This window comes from Callorhinus ursinus, unplaced genomic scaffold (assembly GCF_003265705.2).
Source record: "Callorhinus ursinus isolate GAN/ISIS: 27379988/994484 unplaced genomic scaffold, GSC_fseal_2.0 scaffold5, whole genome shotgun sequence".
NCBI classification, from domain to species: Eukaryota; Metazoa; Chordata; class Mammalia; order Carnivora; family Otariidae; genus Callorhinus; species Callorhinus ursinus.
In genome coordinates, this window is record NW_027397067.1 from 83193646 (window position 1) to 83215005 (window position 21360).

Genomic DNA, 21360 nt, shown 5'->3' on the forward strand with positions numbered 1-21360 from the left:
CCGTCGTCTGATTGGCCGCTGTGTTTCCTGAACAACACCCTTTGTGCAGCTGCTGTCTTGTCATTCTCCGGCTCCTACAGATAGCCAGGGTGGCCACGAAGACCCCCAAGTCGCAGACCGCGGCAGGCACCAAACCCTCTCTCACTGCTACATGGATTCATCAATGCAGGCAGCGGCCTAAGAGCAAAACCATGGGATGGGCTGGAGAGCCCCCAGAGCCCCCCAGAAAGAAACGGCTGAGCCTGCTGTGCCCTCCTGTCCTCTCACTGCCCCGAGGGCCACAGGGTGCTGAGCCGTCCCCTGCCCATAAACCCTGCCTGAAGGGCAAACACCTTTGCTCTCCCCGACCAGGGGCCCTGCTCAGTGTTGTGCCCCAGCTCTTGAACTGGGGCCGGAGCTCGGTCATCCCTCACGGAGGGAACGGGGTACATGTGTGGAGCCCAGGTGGGGCCACAAGCACCACCTGGCAAGGTGAAGGCAGCAAGCACGCCGCCCTGCCCACATCCAGGTGCCACTATGCACACAGTGGGCATTTCTGTTTCAGGAAACCTGAACCTCACACCTACTCAAGCACACCAGAGGGAACAGCACAGGCTCCACAACCCCTGGGCCTCATCTGCTCTGCCCTAGGCACTGGGCAGACACCACTGGATCCACCACGATGTCTGATCATACTTCCGGGCCGGCAGGTTCAGCCTGAGTCTGCTTGGCCGCCTGCGTACCATGGGCACAGGGAGAGGCGCGCATGCCCTCCCTCACACGGTCTTCCCCTCTAGGCCTTGGTCCAAGGGATACCCGGGTAAACTGCCTCGTCAAAACCCAGAGCGCCAGGACACCTGCACGTGTGCTTTCCCGAGCCTGCCCATGGCATCGGCCCCAGCAGCTCCTCTCTCACCGTGTCGGAGCCACCAGAAGGTGAAGTGCCGGGTGGACACAGCCCCGTGGGGAGACTGGTGCGTGAGCCTGGGGGGCTTAGCAGCCATCACCAGGGCAGCCAGTCTTTCCTCAGAGCAACAGCAGAGCCTGATGCCCCTCACGCCTCGGTGCGCGGTCACACCCCCAACGGGAACAGAGAAGTGACTGGACGGATGAGACTCAACCATGACACCACTTCCCACACCTGGCAGGACCAGCACTTGAGCACCGAGGACATCGGGAGCATTAAGGGACAGGAGAAAACAGGGACGAGAAACATGAAGGACAGCAGCAAGAACCTGGTCCTGGGAACACTTCTGGCAGAGCACTCGATCTTCACAGGTGAAGGATGGGCTGCCGCCAGGAGCTGCACACACCACAGCTGGCACTTCCCCCCAAATGAGCCTGTGGTCTGGATACACTGCCAGTCAGCATCCCAATGGGGTGTGTCTTCTGGGTAGGGGACAGACTAACTACCATTTATACAGAAGAGCCACGGCATTCTGCAAAGGGCGGGAGGGGGCGAATGAAGGCCTGCCAGGAAGCCAAGGCAGGCGGTATGCTCTGCTGTGCACACAGACGCAGGGACAGAAAAAAAGAAAGCCCCTCACAGAGCTCCCCCTTGGAGGAAAGGTGGCATTCACAACCCAGGTCCACTGTCTCTACAGAAAACTGTCCAGTTAGATACCCACCAATTCAAACCTTAAAACACCTAGAAGAGCTTCAGGACCTCAGTCAGGAAAAAGGTTATTATTAAATCAGACAGAAAAGACATGAACGCAGAGAAGAGCAGTGAGACAGACTATGTTGGAATTTAAAATGTTTATTCATCAAAAACCAACCAAACAGGGCACCTGGGCAGCTGAGTCGGTGAAGTGTCTGCCTTCAGCTCAGCAGGAGCCCACTTCTCCCTCTCCCTCTGCCGCTGCCCCTGCTCATGCTCGTTCTCTCTCTCTAATAAATAAATAACATCTTAAAAAAAAAAGGCAAATGATTCACAGAGAAAAGGATGAGAGATTATTCCCAGAGGAAGAAAAGTGAGGGGGGACAAGAACACACAGACCCAGGCTCCCCGGGCGTCAGGTGCAGATGCTGAAGCCGCAGACCGGCCACCAGCCAACACGAAAACTCTGGGGGAGCAGGCCCGCGGGGCCGGGGCAGGCAGGGCCTGGCATCCACCCTGCCAGAGATCAGCCCGACAGCTGCCATGGGCCTCCAGGGCCCTGTGTGTAAGAAGACAACCGGGGCCCCGGTGGCACGGGCGCTTGTGGGAGGCAGAACTGGCTGCCATGTGTTCTGCCAGGTGCTGACTGTGCCCCAGGAGGTACGCAAACCACAGGAAGTCGGCTGTGAGGTGAGTGGGCCAGAAAGCAGCAGACCCACGCAGCCTCAGTTAAGTCAGAATGTGGCCAGGCCAGGACATGCAGAACGTGTACCGAGGGCAACGGGGCCAACTGAAGGGCAGAAGCAGACCCAGCGACTTACGAAACCAGGACAGACACTGCAGAGTAGGGTAAAGGTGCTAGACAACTGGATGGCATCTGGAGAGCAAAAAAGGCAGATCCACACTGTACATAAGAATGAACTCCTCTACGCACAAGAGCCAAACTGAACCAGCACAGCGAGGAAACTTTGTCTTTCCCCACAACCACAATGAATGGGAAGATTTTCTGATGGCGACTAAAAATCCAGATGCACTAAAAGAAAAGATCAATAAAGTGTAAAGTAAAAAAGATTTTGTTCTTTGGGACACATTTGGTGAAAACATTAAATATTTGCAATATATATTACAGATAAGAGGCTCATATGCTTCATATACAAATTTGAGCAAAAAACCCCACAAAAGTACTATAGAAAAATGGGAAAAAGAAATGTCCCATGAATCCTGGCATCAGACATAAAACCCAAGCTGTACTGAGAGCCGTGGCCCCCGCCCCAAGTGCTGTCCAAGGGAGGCTGTGGGCAGCTGGGCACAGCACACAGGGCTCCGTGGAGGGGACGTGGCGGCCAACACCTACAACCCTGCGGCCCCTCGCCTGAATTTACCTGAAGACACACCTCCAACAACACAAAATCACAAAGCACAGGCTTTCCGCTATAGCATCCTTGTGACTGGACAATACTGGAAACTACCAAACATCCAACACGAGACTGGCCGAATACTATGGCTGTCAAGGAGGGTGGTCTCTGAGGGGACCCTCACAAACAAACACAGGAGGGAGGCCAGAAAAGCTACCTGCAAGAGGCGTGTGGGGGCACAGAGGTCTGAATGTACCTGATTTAACTGTGTCTTTTGGAAGCATGTTAAGGGTCGACATGTTTAAAAACAAATGAAGTCAGTAAGGCAAGGGAGAATGAATGGAACAGATGACCCTACTGTATGTCAGTGACCAGCATGACCCACACAAAGGGGAGAAGGAGCCACGCCAAGTGAGAGTGGGTCTAGACTCCACACTCCCGTTCTCGAGCAGAGTGCACATGGCACATGGGGGCCAAGGAAATCCTGAACGTTTTTTAGCATTATATATACATTTTTGTAACGGAATGGATGAAGCAACTCTGAAACCATTTTTGGGTATGTTATCAGATGAGCAAACGAGTAAATGCGCCAATGCTCTTGCGGGCAGGGTCTCTCTGAACAAAAGAGGGTAAGGCTGTGGAACAGGGGAAGGAAGTGCAGGCCTGCTGGGAATGGGCTGGAGTTGAAGACACTGGTATGAACTCAGCATGTGTAATGGGTACAGGTGCGTGGTCACGTGCACACTCGTGCACGCCTTTTCTAGCCTGCTTACAGGGCCAAGAGTCAAACAATGTCAGAGCCACAAGCATGCCGAGCCCCCGGACAGGCCCTCCAATGCCTGTCTTCCCCAGGGGGCGGGGGAGGTGGGGACCAGGGCTGCTTAGAGAAACAGCTGCCTCCAAGTGAGGCTGCAGCACAAGAAACGCCTGGAACCAGAAGGAACGGGCATCCAAGAGTCATGGGCACACGGGAAGGAACCTCACCGGCCCAATCTGGGACAATGCCAGCACCAAAGTAATTAAGAGCAGGAATTAACTACAAACCATGTAAAGCAGAAAGGTATTTATGAGTATGCACTGAGAAGGAACAGATGCAAGCATGAGCAGGGAGAAGGGGGCTCTAGTTCCTGTGGGGTGCTGTGTGCCGACTGGTAGGTTCGGAAGGGATGCTGTAGTTGGGAAGTCGGTGCTCCGCACATATCCCAGGAAACACCAGACTGTGTCAGAAACAAGCAGAACACCCAAACCAGTGAAGAGCAGGTAGGTGGACATGCACCTGCAGAGGGGAGACTTTGAGAAGGGTAAGACACCACTGTGCAGCATTCTGCTAAGAAATCCTCAAATCCAAACCAAGTTCTCCATTTATAAAAGGGTCACTATTGGGGCGCCTGGGTGGCTCAGTGGGTGGAGTGTCTGCCTTCGGTTCAGGTCATGATCCCAGGGTCCTGTGATCGAGCCCTGCGTCGGGCTCCCTGCTTAGCAGGGAGTCTGCCCCTCCCTCTGCCTCTCCCCCACTTGTGTTCCCTCTCTCGCTGTGACTCTCTCTGTCAAATAAATAAAATTGTTAAAAAATAAAAAAATAGTAAAAATAAAAAGGGCCACTATTGCCTTAAAGAGTGTCAATATTGCAAAAGGCAGAGAGAGGATGGCTGTGGGAAGGAGCATGCAAGAGCGGTGAGCTGGGCGGGGTGAGCATGTGCAGGAGGGCCGGGAGACGAGGGGAAGGCTGACAGGAGCCGGCGGCTGAAGCAGGACGGAGGGGCAGAGGAGACAGGAGACTTGCCCCCGCCCAGATGTATTCACAGAGACGTCTCTCCTGGGCAAGCCCCTGGAGACTGGGAGAGACAGCCCTGTGTGAAGGGAGGGGAGGTACACACAGAGGCCACGAGAGTGAATCAGGGCAAGGGGACACAAGTGTTCAGCGCAATGGTTCTGCTCTTGCAAGTCTCCTGTAAATATGGAATTATTTCCAAGCAGAGCTAAAAATATGAAAAATAAAAATGAACTATGGCCGCCTGCCTTGCTGTGGACTGATGCCCAGAGCAGGCACGTGGAGTTGGGTCCACGTGGTATCCGAGGCCTGCAGGGTACCCGAGGCCACCTGCACGAGGAGAAGCCCCTCCTCTGTGGCGCATCTGTGGCAGGAAGTGGGGCCACACCTGGGGATGGGGCTTCCACGGGAGGGCATGACATCCAATTCAGAAGCAAGCATAGATCAGGCCTGAAAGCTGCCAGTCCTGCGGGGTGCAGGAGGGACAACGACTCACCCCCAGCCCACAGGTGATGAACAAGCTGCCATTCCTTCTCTGAAAGGGAGGCAGCCAGTCCTCTGCTAACTCAGCCACACAGACGCCTCTCCTTACCTCGTGCTTGATCCTGAAATCCGGGGCTCTTGCACACCAGCGTCATGGCTCTCACAGTCATAATCCCGTGTCTGGGACATTGCAGTCTTTTCCTGAGGACCCAGTGGACAGATGTCAGCGGCTCATCGGGACTCTCCCTCCAGTGTCAGTCAGGAAGGCAATGCCCTGTGAGAGAGCAAACATCTCTAAGCACAGACACTCGGAAAACATCTTCTGTAGTACAGCCCCGTGCGCTGGTGAGAACAAGGAACACCCAGGCCCCAGCACAGTCTCTGTGCTCCCTGGGCCCCTGAGCCCCAGCCCACGGACAGCACCACGCCCCTCACCAGCTGGCCCTGGGCGAGCGGCCCGCCACCTCTCACACACAGTGTCCTCAGCTCTCTGAGGGGGATGGCCCCACACACCTGGCGCTGCCGTGGCAACGGGCACCAGGAGCACGGCGGGGCCCGGATGAGGGCACGTTCCCAGGTCACCAGCTCACACCCAGGCCACCTGCTCTGTGGCAACGAGTGGACTTTTCAAACGTGGTGCTGTGCTGACTGGATGTACTTGTGGGAAAAGACGACCCTGACCTGCCTCAGCCAGCCCACAGAACTCTGCTCTAGGTGAACATCTAGACGAACGTCTGAAGAGTAAGACAACTAGGCTTTTAGAAAAAATGTAGAAGAAAATGTTTGTAGTCTTACAGTAGGTTCAGGTATCTTAACCACACAAAAAACCACTGACCACAAAGAAAAATAAATTGACCATAATAAAATCAAGAGCCCCTGTTTATCAAGACACCACTGAGTAAAAAGGCAAGTCCAGAATGGGAAATAATCTGTTCTAGAGAACATGACACTTATCTCATCCGACAAAGGTAGCCCAGGACTATGCCCAGGACTCATAAAATTCCTAGAAAAAGGCAGAGAATCCAGTAGAAAAATGGAGAAAAGACTTGAAAACACACTTTACAAAAAAACCAGTATTTACGTGGCTAATAAACACATGGAAACATGCTCAACCTCTTTAGTCATCAGGGAAATGTTATGCAATGCAGAGCATAATGGCTAATTATATTTTAATTACCCTGACCAAAATGGCTAAAATGGGAAAGAAAACCCACCATGTGCTGAAAAGGGCATGGAGGCTCATCAGGGCTTTGGGAGATGGGTTAACCCGCTCAGGACCACAGTAGGAAGTACTTGATAAAAGCCGCACATACCCCGGCCCCCACGGAGGGCTTCCTCTGACAGTGATTAAGGCTGGCAGAGACCTGCACGCAGTGTTCCCCACAGCCCTGGTCACAACAGCCCACATGGGAAGCTGCCCAACGTTCATCATGGCAGAATGGACCACCCAAGCTCACGCAAGAGTCTCTCACCAGAGGGTGAGAGTCCGAGGCCAAACACAGTCGGATGCACATGAAGTTCACAATCAGGCAGTCAGCCTCTGCTGTCAGAAATCAGAAGCCTCCAGGCCAGGTACTGAGGGGAGGGGCCCAAGGGGGCAGTGCCATTCGGGGTTCAGCTTGGCGCCATTTATGCAAGTGGTTTATGAAAGCTCAGGAGCTTCATGCCCAAGCTCTCACGCTTTTTTTTTTTTTTTAAAGATTTATTTGTCAGAGAGAGAAAGAGAGAGAGAGAGAGAGAGAGAGAGCACAAGCAGGGGGAGGGGCAGAGGCAAAGGGAGAAGCAGACTCCCAGCTGAGCAGGGAGCCCGACTCAAGGCTCCATCCCAGGACCCCGGGATCATGACCTGAGCGAAGGCAGACGCTCAACCAACTGAGCTACCCAGGCGCCCCGTTCACACTTTTCTATACACATGCGTTTCTTCAGGAGAAAGCCTGCAGAAATGAGGAGCAAGAGAGTCACTGGGGACACTGTCCCCAACCCAGCTGGTACCAAGACAGGACCCTCCCCAGCAGAGACTGACCCACAGATCCCAAATATACTAGTCAAGGGGAAATAAACAGATCAAAGCCCCAGGTAGGGCACAGCTGGCCAGGGGCCCAAGGTGGCGGGGGGAGACTGCAGGCCAATCACACACTTTCTCCAAGGCTCAGAGAGATGGTGACGCCAGAGGTCAACCTGACCATGCTTGGCTCATGAGCTGGAGGAGATGCTCCCAGCCTTCTCCTTTCTGCCACTTGAATATCCATAGAACTTTTATTTAAATACTTAAAACTATTGGGAATACCATTAAGAAAAAAAAAAAAGAAAAGAAAGAAACTCAAGTATTTCTAAGTCCTTGTCTCTCGGAGTGAAAACAGGGGACCTTCTTATATGGCCTCAACATCTAATACCCAGCAACGTTAGTAAAATTTTGAAAAACTAAAAATTATCTACCATAATCTGAAAGCAACTCAAACCAACCACCTCCAGTTGTGCACCCCTTCAGTCCTCGTCCCAGCCTTCCAGGCGGGTCCAGAGCAGAAGGCACAGCGGGCACCTCTGCGGCATCTCACTGGTCCTCTGTGCTCCCGAGTCGAACCTTGCATCATTCCCTCCAGGAAGCCCTCTCCAATCTGGGACAGACACCATGTCTCTGACTCCAAAGGCCCTGGGTCTGAAATCAGACAGTGCTATGTTCTCCCAACTTTGCTCATTTCTGAAATTGTTTTAATTATTCTAGCTCCTTTGCATTGCTTTATCAATTTCTTCCTGTACCATCTTTGTCTGGTTTTGCTATCGGGAGAATACTAGTATAACAAAATGAATCCTCTCACTTTTCTGGAAGTTTGTGTAGACTTGCTGTTATCTGTTCCTCAATGTTCGGCAGAATACTACTGCTGGGCCATCTGGACACGTAGTTTTCTTTGTGGGAAGGTTTTTTTTCTTTTTTTTAAAAAATTTTATTTATTTGACAGAGCGAGACACAGCGAGAGAGGGAACACAAGCGGGGGGAGAGGGAGAGGGAGAAGCAGGCTTCTTTGTGGGAAGGTTTTTAATTATAATTTTAACTTGTTTGGTAGATACAGAGCTAAACAGGTCTTAAAACTCCTTCTTGAGTCACCTTTAGTGGTTTTCTCTTTCAAGGAATTTGTCCATTTCATGCAAGTTGTCCGATTTATTGACACAAAGCTTTTACGCCATTCTCTTATTACCCTTTTAAGATCAGAATAATAGGTAGTGATGCCACCTGTTTCGTTCCTGATATTGGTAATTTATGCTCTTTTCACTCTTTCACCTTATCTGGCTGGCCAGAAGTTTGTCAATTTTACTGATCTTGTAAAAAAAAAAAAAGGTTTGGCTTCATCAGTTTTGTCTTTTCTGCTTTAATTTCCACTTTGGTCCAAATTATTTCCTTTCTTTCAGTCTGCTGGATTTATTTTGTGCTCCTTTTTTTAGTTTAAGGTAGGAATTGAGTGTTTTGCAACTTTTTAAAATTTCATTCTGAGTCAGGCATTTAGTGTTGTAAAGTCTAACTCTGAGCACAGCTTCTCTGGCATCCCGTAAATTTTGACTGTTTTCAATTTCATCCAATGCAAAAGCTTTCCAATTTCCCTTTTGATTTGTCCTTTGACTAATGGATTATAAGGAAGTATGTGATTTACTTTGCCAATATTTTTATTGGTTTCTAACCTAATTCCATTTTTGTCAGAAAAACTTATGATGCAGACAAATGATTTACCTTGGTAAACATTTCAAATGCATTGGAAAAGCATGCTGTTGGGTGGCGTGCTCTGCGAACGCCAACCAGGTCAGGTGGGCTAATTGTGCCAATACTAATTTTCTGTTTACCTAGTTGTCCAATTACTAAGAAAAGGATACCGACAGCAGCAACTAGAATTGCAGATTTGTCCGTTTCTCTTTGCAGTTCTCTTTGCAGTTTCAGTTTTTCTTTCATGTGTTTTGTAGCTCCGCTATTAGGTGAAGAAACTTTATGTTGTCTTCTTGGTGAAGTAACCACTTTATCATTATGAAATATCTTCTCTGAAATCAGTATATTTGGTATTATTACAGCAACTCTGCCTTCTTTCCATTAGTGTTAGAATTGTACATCTTTTTGGGGCGCCTGGGTGGCTCAGTCGTTAAGCATCTGCCTTCGGCTCAGGTCATGATCCTGGGGTCCTGGGATCAAGCCCCACATCGGGCTCCCCGCTCTGCGGGAAGCCTGCTTCTCCTTCTCCCACTCCCCCCTGCTTGTGTTCCCTCTCTCACTGTATCTATCTCTGTCAAATGAATAAATAAAATCTTTTAAAAAATTATATAAAAAAAGAATTGTACATCTTTTGCCTTCCTTTTACTTTTAACCTATTTGTGTCTTTGTATTTAAAGTGGGTTTCTTGTAGCCAGCATATATTTGGGTACTGCTTTTTCATGCTGACAAATTCTGCCTTTTATAACGTTTACTTGAGAGAGAGCGCGCGCACGCGAGTGGGGGGAGGTGCAGTGGGAGAGAATCTCAAGCAGACTCCCTGCTGACTGCGGAGCCCAACGTAGGGCTTGATCTCATGACCCTGAGATCAGTAACTGAGCCAAAATCAAGACTTGGACTCAACCGACTGAGCCTCCAAGGCACCCCAACTTCTGCCTTTTAATTGGGTGTTTAAACCACCTAGATTTGTGACTGTTGACATGGTGAGGTTGAAATCCACCATTTTGTTACTTTTTAAAGTCTGTCCCATCTGTTCTTTGTTCCCCCTTTCCTCTTTTTTGCCTCCTTTTGGATTATTTTATGTGATTCAATTTTATCTTGACTGTTAATTTATCAGCTGAATGTAATTTATTGTTTTGCTATTTTAGTAGATGTTTTAGGGTTTATAGTGTCGTGTCCATATTTATCATAATCTGCCTTCAAGGGAAATCATACCACTTCAAGTACATGAGTTTGCCATTTCTCCTATCCTGGGCCTCGTGCCATTCTTGTCATATATTTTACTCTATATATGTTATAACCATCCCCCACTTACTACTTTTATTTAAATAATTATCTTTTAGAGATTTAAGTAATAAGACAGTATATATGTATCTATATTTAGCCATGTGTCTGCCATTTCCAAGGGTCTTCATTCTTTTGGATAGATCCAGATTTCCACATGGTTTCATTTCTCTGCAGCCTGAAGCCTTTACTGCAGTTCCTGCCACATTGCTTGCATTGAAGGTCTGCTGGTGATGAATTCTTTCAGCTTCTGTACACCTGAGATAGCTTCATTTCACAGTGTATTTACCCTGGTACAGAGTTCCAGGCTGGCTGCTCCCAGCCTCCTCACCCACACTTAACAAAGAGAAATCTGCCATCATCTGCGACGTTGCTCCTCTGTATATAATAAGTCTTGTTTTTCTGGCTGCTTTTAAGAGTTTTCTCTTCATTACTGGTTTTGAGCAATTTGATTATGATGTACCTTGTGTAACTGTATCTGTGTTTCTTGTGTTTAGGGTTTGTTAAGATTGTTTAGGTTTATAGTTTTCATCAAAATGGAAAGCACTTCAGTCATTATTGATTCAGACAGTTTTTCTGCACCCTTTCCTTCCCATTGGGAACTACAATTATACAAGTACTAGTCTCTGCCAGGTGTCCCACAGCTCAGTCCTGCTCTTCTGTTTATTTAAGAGTACTTTTCCTCTCCTTGTTTCAGTTTGGATAGTTCTTACTGCTCTGTCTTCAAGTTCACTGAGCTTTTCTTCTGCAGTGTCTAATCTGCTGTTGATCCCAGCCAGTATATTTTGCATTCAGACATTTCAGTTTCTTTTTTTTTTTTTTTAAGATTTTATTTATTTGTCAGGGGGAAAGAGAGCGGGCACACAAGCAGGGGGAGCAGCAGAGGGAGAAGCAGGCTCCCTGCTGCGCATGGAGCCCGATGTGGGACTTGATCCCAGGACCCTGGGATCATGACCTGAGCCAAACACAAGACGCTTAACTGACTGAGCCACCCAGGTATCAACACCCTCATTTTAGTTTCAACTCTGTAAGTTTAATTTGGGTCTTTTTGCAGTTCACTCTCTTTACCATGTCTCTCAATGTGTTCAGTGTTTTTCCTTTAGCTTTTTGAACACATGCAATATATTATAATAATGTTTGAATTCCTCTAAGTATTCTGGAGCTTTGTCTTGGGACATGGTTACTTGGAAACTGTGTGAAACCTTTGGTTCTTGCTTCTAGCATTGGGTAGGCACACCAGAGCAGTAGTTATTTTATAGCTAATTACTCACCACTGAGTAGTCCACCCAGTGCCCCGTGAATTATGAAGGTTTGCTCAGCCTCACGACATGGCACCCCTCGCAGTGTTCTTAAGAGTTCTGAGCACCATTCCCTCTAACACTTCTGCAGGATTCTCCCTGTCTCTGATAGCTTCTTCACACCCACGTGCTGACCAGCACTCTGTAGGAAACTAATGGTACTGTCCCACCCACAAGTCCCTGCTTGCAGCATTCTATTCTGCTGCTCTCCCCTGCAAACCCCATCACCCTGGCCAACCCAGACTCTAAGCTCCATCTCCTAAACTCAGGGGCTCTGCCAGACCCTGCATCCCTGCAACACAACCTGGAAACTCCCCACATGCAGGGAGCTGGGACATCATGGACTCACCCTGTTTAACTCTCATCTAACAGGAATCAGTGTACTTTGTCATCTCATACCCCAAATTTAGAAAACCAGGGTTTCATTATTATTGTCCAGCTTTTTATTAGTTCCTTATGAGAGGGTAAATATGATCACTGTTACTCCATCTTGTGAACAGGAGGAAGTCCAAATACTTTTGCTTATTGCATGATTACACAAATAAAGCATTACAACTGTTATATTTAATTTCCCTCTCTCACTAGAGGGTAAGCAACATGAGGGCAGAGGTATTTGTTTTGTTAACCACTGCATCCTTGACACAGAGTAATCAAACATTTACTGAATAAACACACTCCTTAATCACTTGGAATTTATCTTGGCATACTGTATAACTAAGGACTTAAAATGTTTGTTCTAGACTATGCAATGCAGGATTCCAAATATATATGATAGTCCTGGAAACACAAAACTATAATAATGGTACAAAGACTGTGGCTACCAGTGATTCAGGGAGGGAGGAAAGTTGAATGGGTGGCCACAGGGGATTTTTTTAGGGTGGTGAAACTATTCAGTATGGTACTGCCATTATGGATATCTGATACTATGCATTTGTCAAAGCCATGGAAATTTACAGCAAAAAGAGTGAACTTTAATGTATGCATGTTTAAAAGAAAATAATTTAGCAGGTCAAGGGTTCTCAAGACGCACTGCAGCATAGGACAAAACAATCTACCTGTATTGCAAAGGAGGGAGTGGAGGGAAAGATGCTGACCTGAATAACTTTATTTTTTTTTTAAGATTTATTTATTTGAGAGAGAGCACACATAAGTGGGGGGAGGGGCAGAGGGAGAGAATCTTCAAGCAGACTCCCCACTGAGTGTGGAGCCTGTCGTGGAGGCTGATCCCACGACCCTGAGATCATGACATGAGCTGAAAACAGGAGTCGGATGCTCAACTGACTAAGCCACCCAGGCACCCCTGACCTGAGTAACTTTAGAAATAAAAGCTAGGATATAAGATTCATAGAAAAGGAACTGCATATAGGCATTATCTCTAGTTGGTAAAGTCACTTCCCAGGAGTATGGGTCTCCAATGTTGATACCACTACATGTGTACATGGGAACTGAATATTTCAGCAAAAGCATGAAGAGGAGGTTGGGATGACCCATGTGGTGATGAATTAGGGGAGACAAGAGGCAGAACTCATGTTCAGTGTAAAACACATACAGATAGCTACACTAGGAGAGATCTGTGCATGTGTGTGTGGGGGGTGTAACCACAGACAGGTCAGTGTGCACACACAGACAGCTATACCTGGAGAGATCTCTGCTGTGTGCGTGTGCATCAGGTCAGTATGCACACCGGCTATGTGTGGAGAGAGCTGTGTGTGTGTGCACTCACATGATCACTGGTCAGTATATACGCACAGACAGCGATGCCTGGTGAGATGTGTGTTGTGTACACACATGCGTACTCAGGTCAGCGTGCACACACAAGTCAGTGTGCGCACACACACAGATTTCCTGGCTCTGTCAGCTGAGAGGACCCAGAAGCAACAACAGCCCAGAGCAAGGATCATACCCAGTGCCCAGCTCTTGGCTCTAACAGCATTCTCCAATAAAAGGATCCAGGAACCCTTGGAGAATGGCTGAAATCACTGGGGCAGGAAAAGGACAAGATGAGTCTGTAGTATCCCACTGAGGCATAAAGAACAAAGAGCTAAAACAAAAAGCCCACAATGATGGAGTCTGTCAAAGGGCTGACAGAGCTCTCAATGACCAAAGCTGGAGCAATGTGGGGGGGGGGCATTCCTATTAGATGATAACCCAAAGTATAAAATAAATATCCATTAAGTCCAGACTGATATAAATAAATGACCAAATAAGTGGGGAAAATGGACAAATCTCCCCTGCAAAAGAAGTCTGGGTAGATACTCTGCCTCCAGGTACAGGACTGCCTGCCAAAGCTGGAAGGCAGACACACCTCCGCCAGGTGGGCATCCATCCTGAAGCCAAGCTGGCTCAGAACAAAGTCTCGGAGAGCATTTCTTCACCCCTCACCTTGCTGCCTTTGCTGCACTGCCTTCCAGAGCAGAGGACGAGGCAGGCGGGACAATGGACTCCGTTCATTCACCAGGTCCTCTTCTGCCGCTGGTCATTTCACATCCACTTTGTCCAGAAATGTGATGTGCCCTCTCCAGGTACAAAGCCGGCCTTCCCTTCCTCCCAGGAGGCCTTGCCTCGCTTGTCCTGTGTACCCTGGATGCCATCTCTCCTTGGGACTCCCCACACGGAGCCTCCCCGCGGCCTTCTGGCACAGGCACCTTCTCTCTGACCACTTTTCTGTTTAGTTCTCTCTGTGCAGCCCAATCTTTCCACGCAGCCTGTCCTCTGGAGGACGAATTCTTCTTTAGCAGAGTCCAACCCATCATCTGCTGTTGTTGCTAATGGGGCCGTCGTGTTGGTGATGGGTTGTCTTTAATTTCCTTGCTCAGGTCTGCCAGCCCACTTCCCGTCCTGCTATCTTGTCTTGTCTTTGAGCTCTTTTCTTTTTATGTATCTTAAGCTTTCAATTTTTTAGTATACAGAAAATATTGTCTAAACTTTCTATCTGCTAATCTTTGTTTTCTTCACCCACAATTTAACTGTGCTCGTTCCTTCCTTTCTTCCTTTCCTTAGTCTCTACATAAAGGTCCGTGTTGTTTCCTGATTATTGCTCATCTTTAAACAAGGAAAGGAAGAGCCTCAAGCCAGGTGTGTCATTCCAGAATGCTCTATTTCCAATTTTTTTTTACAGGCTCTGCCCTGGAAATGAGTTTCTGGTATTAGGACATTTTTTGTTTGCAAGTGACAGAAATCCAACTCAAACTGAAAGCAGAGAGATCTGCACCCTTGCCTACTAGGGCTGTCTGTGTTGAGACCCTACAAATGCAGGGTTCCCAAGACGGCCTTGGGGCCACCTCCTCTCAGCGCTCTGCTCAGGCTGGCCACCCTTTTGGTCACGTACCACACAGCAGCAGCCCCTACCAGAAGTTTCTTCCCTGTGGTCTAAAAGGAGAGTCTCCTGAAGGTTTCTGAGTGGCCAGTGGGGCCTCCATTGTGCCTGGTGCTGTGGGTGGGCTGCATAAGCACACGGAAGGCCTGCCTGCACTCCTTCAGGGCTCAGGGCAATAGCGTGTGCCTGTGGGGCTACTTCACTGGCAGCCAAGGTCCAGGGGAGCCGAGGTCTGTCCTTGGTCCACAGTCGGTGGGAAACAAGACCCAAGGAGCCACGAGTGGTCAGCAGCCCCACGGTGAGTTGCAATGTGCCCTCTTCTTCCCCACTTCACCCCTGAAGACTCTGGATCTTGCAGAAAATGCCAGCCGAACACCTGTGTCTGCGCCAGCTCACCTCCCTCGGCATGTGCTTCCACATGGGGTTCCCCCCACGGCCCACCAAACCATGGCCCCTGTTCTGTCAGGTCAATGCCGGCAATGGTGTCCCTCAAATCCTCTTTGTGAAGGACGAGCTGTGAGCTGATGAGAGCTTTGGCTTTCGCTCCTCTTGCCCGTCTGGCAACATCCTCCTCCGGCTATGGCTCTTGCTTGGATTCATTGTAGATTAGATCTGGTTCTCTATCTTTCATTCTTTTTGTTCATTTCAGAGGGTTTCAGGGAGGGAAGTAGGATAAACAAGTCTTCAGTCAGCCATTGTCTTCAGAAGGCCCGAGTTCCCTTCTCAATGCTGTTTTTAAGAAGTTTTCCAAATTCTGAACAATGAGCGCGTCTCAGTTCATGTTCTGAGAGCTTGGCTCCAGGCTGGAGGCACAACCCATTCTCCACACAGTGACCAGCACAGGCCGGCATTTCCCGCTCGCGCCTCCTGCACAGCTCTTCTCATCAACCCCCACCAACGGAGGGGCCGCACCGTCACTGCTAAGAAACCGTGACCCGACCTGCCAGTCATGGCATCAACTGGTGGGTCAGGACCAGCTCTTCCAGCTTTTCTGGGAAAGGATGTCGGACTGCAGCCCACACAGAAAGGACACTTGTTTGGAGCCACTTGGCTGCAACACAGAATGGGTCTCTGAGGGTGCTGCTAAGTACTTGGAAAGCTGCCTCCCAGGGGACAGCACTTGGCTCCTGGCCGTGGGAGGCCACGTGACTGGCAGGCAGGACACATGGACACTCCTGCCCCTGCAGTCCTTGCCATCCTGGGCTTGTCTCACCAACAAAACTGCACTGGGGCCCCTGGAGGACCGTTTAGAGAGAACAAAATGCGTATCACGCATACACGTGCCAGTGGTCAGAGCAGAGAAGCTGGTCTGTGACCACAGCCTGACGCCCGGGTCCTGCTTGCTCCTCAAGCCCTCCATGCGCACAGATGACCCCACTGGGCTCTGAGAGGAATGAGGGCAGATGTGAGAGGGCTTTGTGACAAATGGGGTGGTAGCTCTGGGTCCCACGGTCATCACTCCAGAGTCCACGATCTGGGGCGGCCACCGGCCACCAGGTGGTGGGAGACTCCACCCAACAGCCTCACTGCCCTCCTGGCAGCTCGGGGACAGCACCAGGATGGAGGATGTAGAAGATGTTTTTCTTATTACTTAAATCTCAATTGTTTAAAAATACACTAAACTAAGGGGTGCCTGGGTGGCTCAGTGGGGTACGCATCTGACTCCTGGTCTCAGCTCAGGTCTCGGTCTCAGGGCCGTGAGTTCAGGCCCCGCGTTGGGCTCCTTGCTGGGCATAGCGCCTACTGGACGCACACCAGCCAGCAGGGCCGACCTTGGGAGGCCAGGCTCGCCTCAGACCACAGACCCCGAGAAAACGGAGGAGCCATGCGGGAAATAAAACCCTACAAATACTGTAGGACAACTGCAAACAGAGAAGGGCAGCCAGCCACCTGGCCTTCTGCGTGCATGGACATCGCTGCGCCGGGTCCCAGACCCGAAGGGGGCCTCACCTCGCAGCGGCGCCATAAGAAAATGTCTTCTCACGCAGGCAGTTTCTCCACCTGCTTTTGTGTGTTCCATTTCTCTAGTTTTATGCTTTTGTCATCTGCACTTATTTTTAAAATAGTATTTCCAACAGAACAGAATGCTTTTGTTTCTATTAGTGGTCACAGCAGCATTCCTCAGAAAGTCCTGACACCTGTGCAGTTGCAGACCCCTGCTGCTTCCTGGGGCGACATTTGGCCTGTGCACCGGGGGGCAGCCAGGGCCCAACCCCACCAGCCCTGCCCCCCTCCTCCGCTTGGAGACTCTGTAGGGCCTTAGGAGAGAGCTCACTTCACAACTTACTCATGTGCATTCAGGAGTACGTAGGGGCAGCTGGAAAAGGGGACTCCCAGCCCTGGGTCAGGGTGCTGCCCTAGTCCTACGTGTGAGCTCCCCGCGTGCTGCCCTGAGGCACCCCCCACCTGCAGCAGGTCCATGACCTTGAGAACGTCAGAGCAGGCGCACCTCTCAACAAGGCCCCTGGGCAGTACAGATGGTAAAAGTACAGATGGAAAGCCAGCTCTCTCCCCTCTGCAGACGGCTGCCCCTGCTCAGCCCGTCCCGGGAGCCAGACGGGGCCGTCGCAGTCTGGGTGACATGCTCTCCATGCAGAGAAATGGTGCCTGGTGCTCACTGACGGTGCCAGCGAGGCCTGTGTTGCCAGCTGCCCCCCGCAGCCTGGACGACTGAGTCCTCCTCCTACTCGGGGCCTTGCAGCCTCACCTCTGGAAGAGCACCAGCATGGCGGGGACGGGGAGTATGTGCAAAAGACCCACGGTGATGGGACAGCAGGTGTCCTTGGCTGAGTTCTGGGCAGCGGCACGCACATCCGCCCCCTGTGGACCCTTAGCCACGTGGGGCTCGGATGCCCTCCCCTCCACCTCAGGAGTCAGGTGCTGCTCAGTCCTTGCCCCACAGACAAGCCTGCGCAGATGCTTAGAGCTGTGGGTGGGCAGCTAGACGGCTGGTGGGCAGGGGCAGACCCAGAACAGGACAAGATGCCGGCACCCGCACACCGTGTTGTGGGGTGCCCCAAATCGCGCTGCAGGCCTCCAGCCATCCCCCCACCCCCCAGGGCAGCTGCTCGCTCCTCTCCACCCCATACTGCGGGGAAAGTTCCGGGCATGAGTGGGCGACGAAGTTCTTGATTCCAACTTCCCACACAGGCCCTGGAACAGAAGACGCTCTGTGCCGGCTCCTGCTGGGGGCTGTTTGGAGAATGAGCCCCAGGAAGCTGCAATCTGCTCCTGGTGCCCAGCGACACTCCTCACTCCCAGCTCAGGCACCCCCGCCTGGCGTCCATGGGGCGGCCCCACACACGGGACAGCAGGGCCAGGGGCAAGGTGGACCCAACCCACACGTTGCTCCTCCTTCCCTCGGGCACCCCTGCACCTGGCCCTGCCCCCAACCTCTCCAGGAACGACACGCCTACGTTGTGGAGAGGACGGTGACTGCAGAAGACAGAGGCCATGGAAGTGATGGGGATCCTGAGGCTTCCCACAGCCACAGCCACTAAGTGGCGCCCTCGGGTTGGGGACACTAAACAGCACCCTCCATTCACTGGTTCTCATCCAGACAGAAAATGCCAAAGACAGGGGCCACCTCCCAGGACGCTGCCCTGCCTCCGCCTGGCCTGTCCCCCTGGCGAGGCCACCCGGACAGCACTCAGAACCAAGCAGCCTGCACAGGGGACCCTGTCCCGCTCCGTGAGTCTGTGCTCTAGAACATAAGCCTGCCACCTCCCTTAGTGCTTTCTCCATCCCTGTGGCTGAAAGGCCAGCAGACATTCCTGAATGCCAAGTTTGCCAATTCCCATGAACAGATAAACCCACGCAGCTGAACAAAGCCCAGCAAAGAGGCAATTCACTTGGTGAAACAGAGCATTTCGCGAGTGGCCACAATGGGCCTGCGTCTGTGGCGGGAAGGTTCCCACAGAACTGAGAGAACGATGAGCAGCATCAAGTTCTCAGGTCAGCTAAATCACAATTCAGAAATGGGAGTAAAATCAAGTCCTTTTCAGACACAGAAACAACAGCAAGACTGCCCACCCACAGGCCCCACAAGCATCAACTGCTGAAGGATGTTCCTGAGCGGGGTGGGGGTGGGGTGGGCAGGAAGGCACTCGGAGACACTGACCACTGGCTAAAACATCTTCAAAGTGACAAAATGACATCCTGTCAAAACCGGGACAGTTGATTCAGTGAATGAGAGTCATTCTCAGGCCCAAACAGAGACCAGAGGTGCTGCGTGACCGTGGACTTCCTTATTAGGAGGATTCAGAGTCAGTGTACGATAAAATGTTAATCGAACGCCAGAGAAAACTTCTAATCTACCCAACAGAAAGCAGGAGCGAAGAACACTAGGGAAAGGACGCAAGCAGAAAAGAGGACTTGAGCCCTGTGCAGCTGCACACGGGGCTGGCCGCCCCTGGTAACAGATCCCGCTGCAGTCCGCACAGGACCCTGCGCGCGGCAGGGTCTGGGGGCCACACCCTCTGGCATGAGTGGGATCTTTGGGGCTTCTGCTGCCTTGGAGGGAGTCCCTTCCAGGGACTTGCTGGATGTTCCAGAAAACCGCTGATGAACTCGAGAAACATTTCACCAACCATGACCATCAGAGGCTCCTTTCTGCCCAGTCCCAGTAACAGAAGCGAAAGTGACTTCCTGGAAGCAGAAAGGCCAGACTGAGCCGAGCGCTGTGCCAGGTGATAGCACCGTGGGAGAGGGAGTCATGCTCTCGCTCCGACACAGGAGACCAACCTGCAGCACCTACTGGAAATGCTTTTAGAGTGAAGACTTCCATTTTTGTCAGAATAATGAACCAGACAGCTTGCTCAACACTCTAAGGAGACCAAACAAACAATATCATGAGGGTTTTAAATGAGGTGAGTCACCTGCGTTCAGTTTTTAAGATGCCGGTATCCTTCTATCCAACGAAGGAAGAGCACTCAGTGGCCGAAACTCTTGCCGAGAACAACTAGAAAAGCAAAATAAATTTTTTTTCAAAGATCTATTTATTTGAGAGGGAGCATGTGGGGGCTGGGGGGGGCCGAAGAGGGAGAGAGGGAATCCCAAGCAGACTTCCTGCTGAGCGGGGAGCCCGACTTGGCGGGGGGGGGAGGGGGCTCAATCTCACGACCCTGAGATCATGACCTGAGCCAAAACCAAGAGTTGGATGCTCAACCAACAGTGCCACCCAGGTGCCCCTAAAATTTTTGTTAAGAAATCTATTTGAAGGCAAGAAAATGCTCCAGTGCGGGTAGAAGCCAAGGGGCCAAGAGCCAAGGAGACCATGGCGGGGAAAGGGAGCCTGCTCAAGGGGGCCTGGGCATCGAGGGTGGAGGCAAGCAGGAGCCGAGCACCAGGAGCCTGTCCGGGCCATGCTGCTGTGCTGTTGGGACTCCCAGGGCAGGCCGTGAGCTTTAAGGTAACTGTGGTTGACTAATGGATTCAGGAAAATAGATGACAAGATTTAGAATTTCACCAAAGAAATGGAATCCAAAGGAAGGGCTCAAAGGCAAATTTGAGAGCTGGAAAATACAGAAACGGAGGCTGGCCCCACTAGCCAGTTTAATGGTGGATGGACACAGCAGAGACAGCCCTGGTCCACTGGAATAAAGGCCACACACTGGATCCACACAGAAGCACAGAGAGAAAGGGAAAGCTGAAGAGAAACAGAGACGCATGGAAAGACACCACAGTCCCAACAGGAGGTGCACAAGAAGACGGAAGCAACACCCGAAAACATGGCAGCTGAGAACTTCCCCCAAATGACAAGAGACATGGAGCTGCCGTGAGCGCCACAGAGCACACACAAAGAGCCACACCACAGAAGCAGCCAGACAAGAGCCACAGAGGCCCCCCAGTCTGCATCCAGGAGGCTAGCCACACTCAACCAGGGCGATCTCACCTCTCCTGGAACAGCAAAGCCTAAGGACAGGCTGACAGACTACATTACAATTGTTCTACCTGCTGCTTAGCTAAGCTTTCCGACCTTCCGTTTAAAAGGTGGCCAGTCCTTCTAGGGAGATCCAAGTGCCCCCAGCCGCTCCCAGAAATCCACTCTCACTCCCCCCTCATGGACACTGTCCTTACCCCGTTCCCTTTTCATTCTGCACCCACAGCACCACCACTGACTCCTTTCTCCCATCTCTCCCAGCATCTGGCTGCTCACCAAAGTTCCTTCTGTCTCCCCACCCCCACCACACCAACCCCAAACTGCAAAAGCGCCAGCTGGTTTCAGTGGAGAATTAGCAATAATATGGGAAAGGGTTGGGAAATGCAAAGAAAACAGGGTGGACCTCCAGCCAGATTACCTGGGCAAGGATGCACCATTACGGCTGCAGGGGTGGGGGGTGGGGGCACATTAGGAAGAAAGAGGAGACTGAGTGAAGCGGGTAGGGAGCTGCAGCCCAGCCCCACCCAGCTAGCTCCTCATGTCCCCACATGATGCAGATGATGTGGAGGCTCCCAAATGGCAGGCATGGCAACAACATCAGAGAATTTGCAAAAAGGAGGCTGTAAGAACAGGCACAGGTCACCTCAGGTCTCACCCATACTTCGGCGCACAATGCACCGTGCAGAACGCCTGTCAGCCCTCTGC

The 21360-nt window shown here is 51.0% G+C and overlaps 1 protein-coding gene across 7 annotated transcripts in view; it reads right to left on the reverse strand.

Moving 5' to 3' along the window:
- The window catches only part of ARHGAP39 (Rho GTPase activating protein 39), a 104615-nt gene that overhangs the window by 44549 nt on the left and 38706 nt on the right, over window positions 1–21360 (reverse strand). For 6 of the 7 annotated variants that reach the window (XM_073893436.1, XM_073893437.1, XM_073893440.1 and 3 more), the window contains one exon: window positions 5298–5462. In XM_073893436.1, coding sequence (XP_073749537.1) covers window positions 5298–5377 — 80 coding nt within the window. In that variant the 5' untranslated portion in view covers window positions 5378–5462. Of the gene's footprint in view, window positions 1–5297; window positions 5463–19651; window positions 19735–21360 lie in introns of all 7 variants that reach the window. The other variant, XM_073893438.1, reaches the window with a different exon arrangement.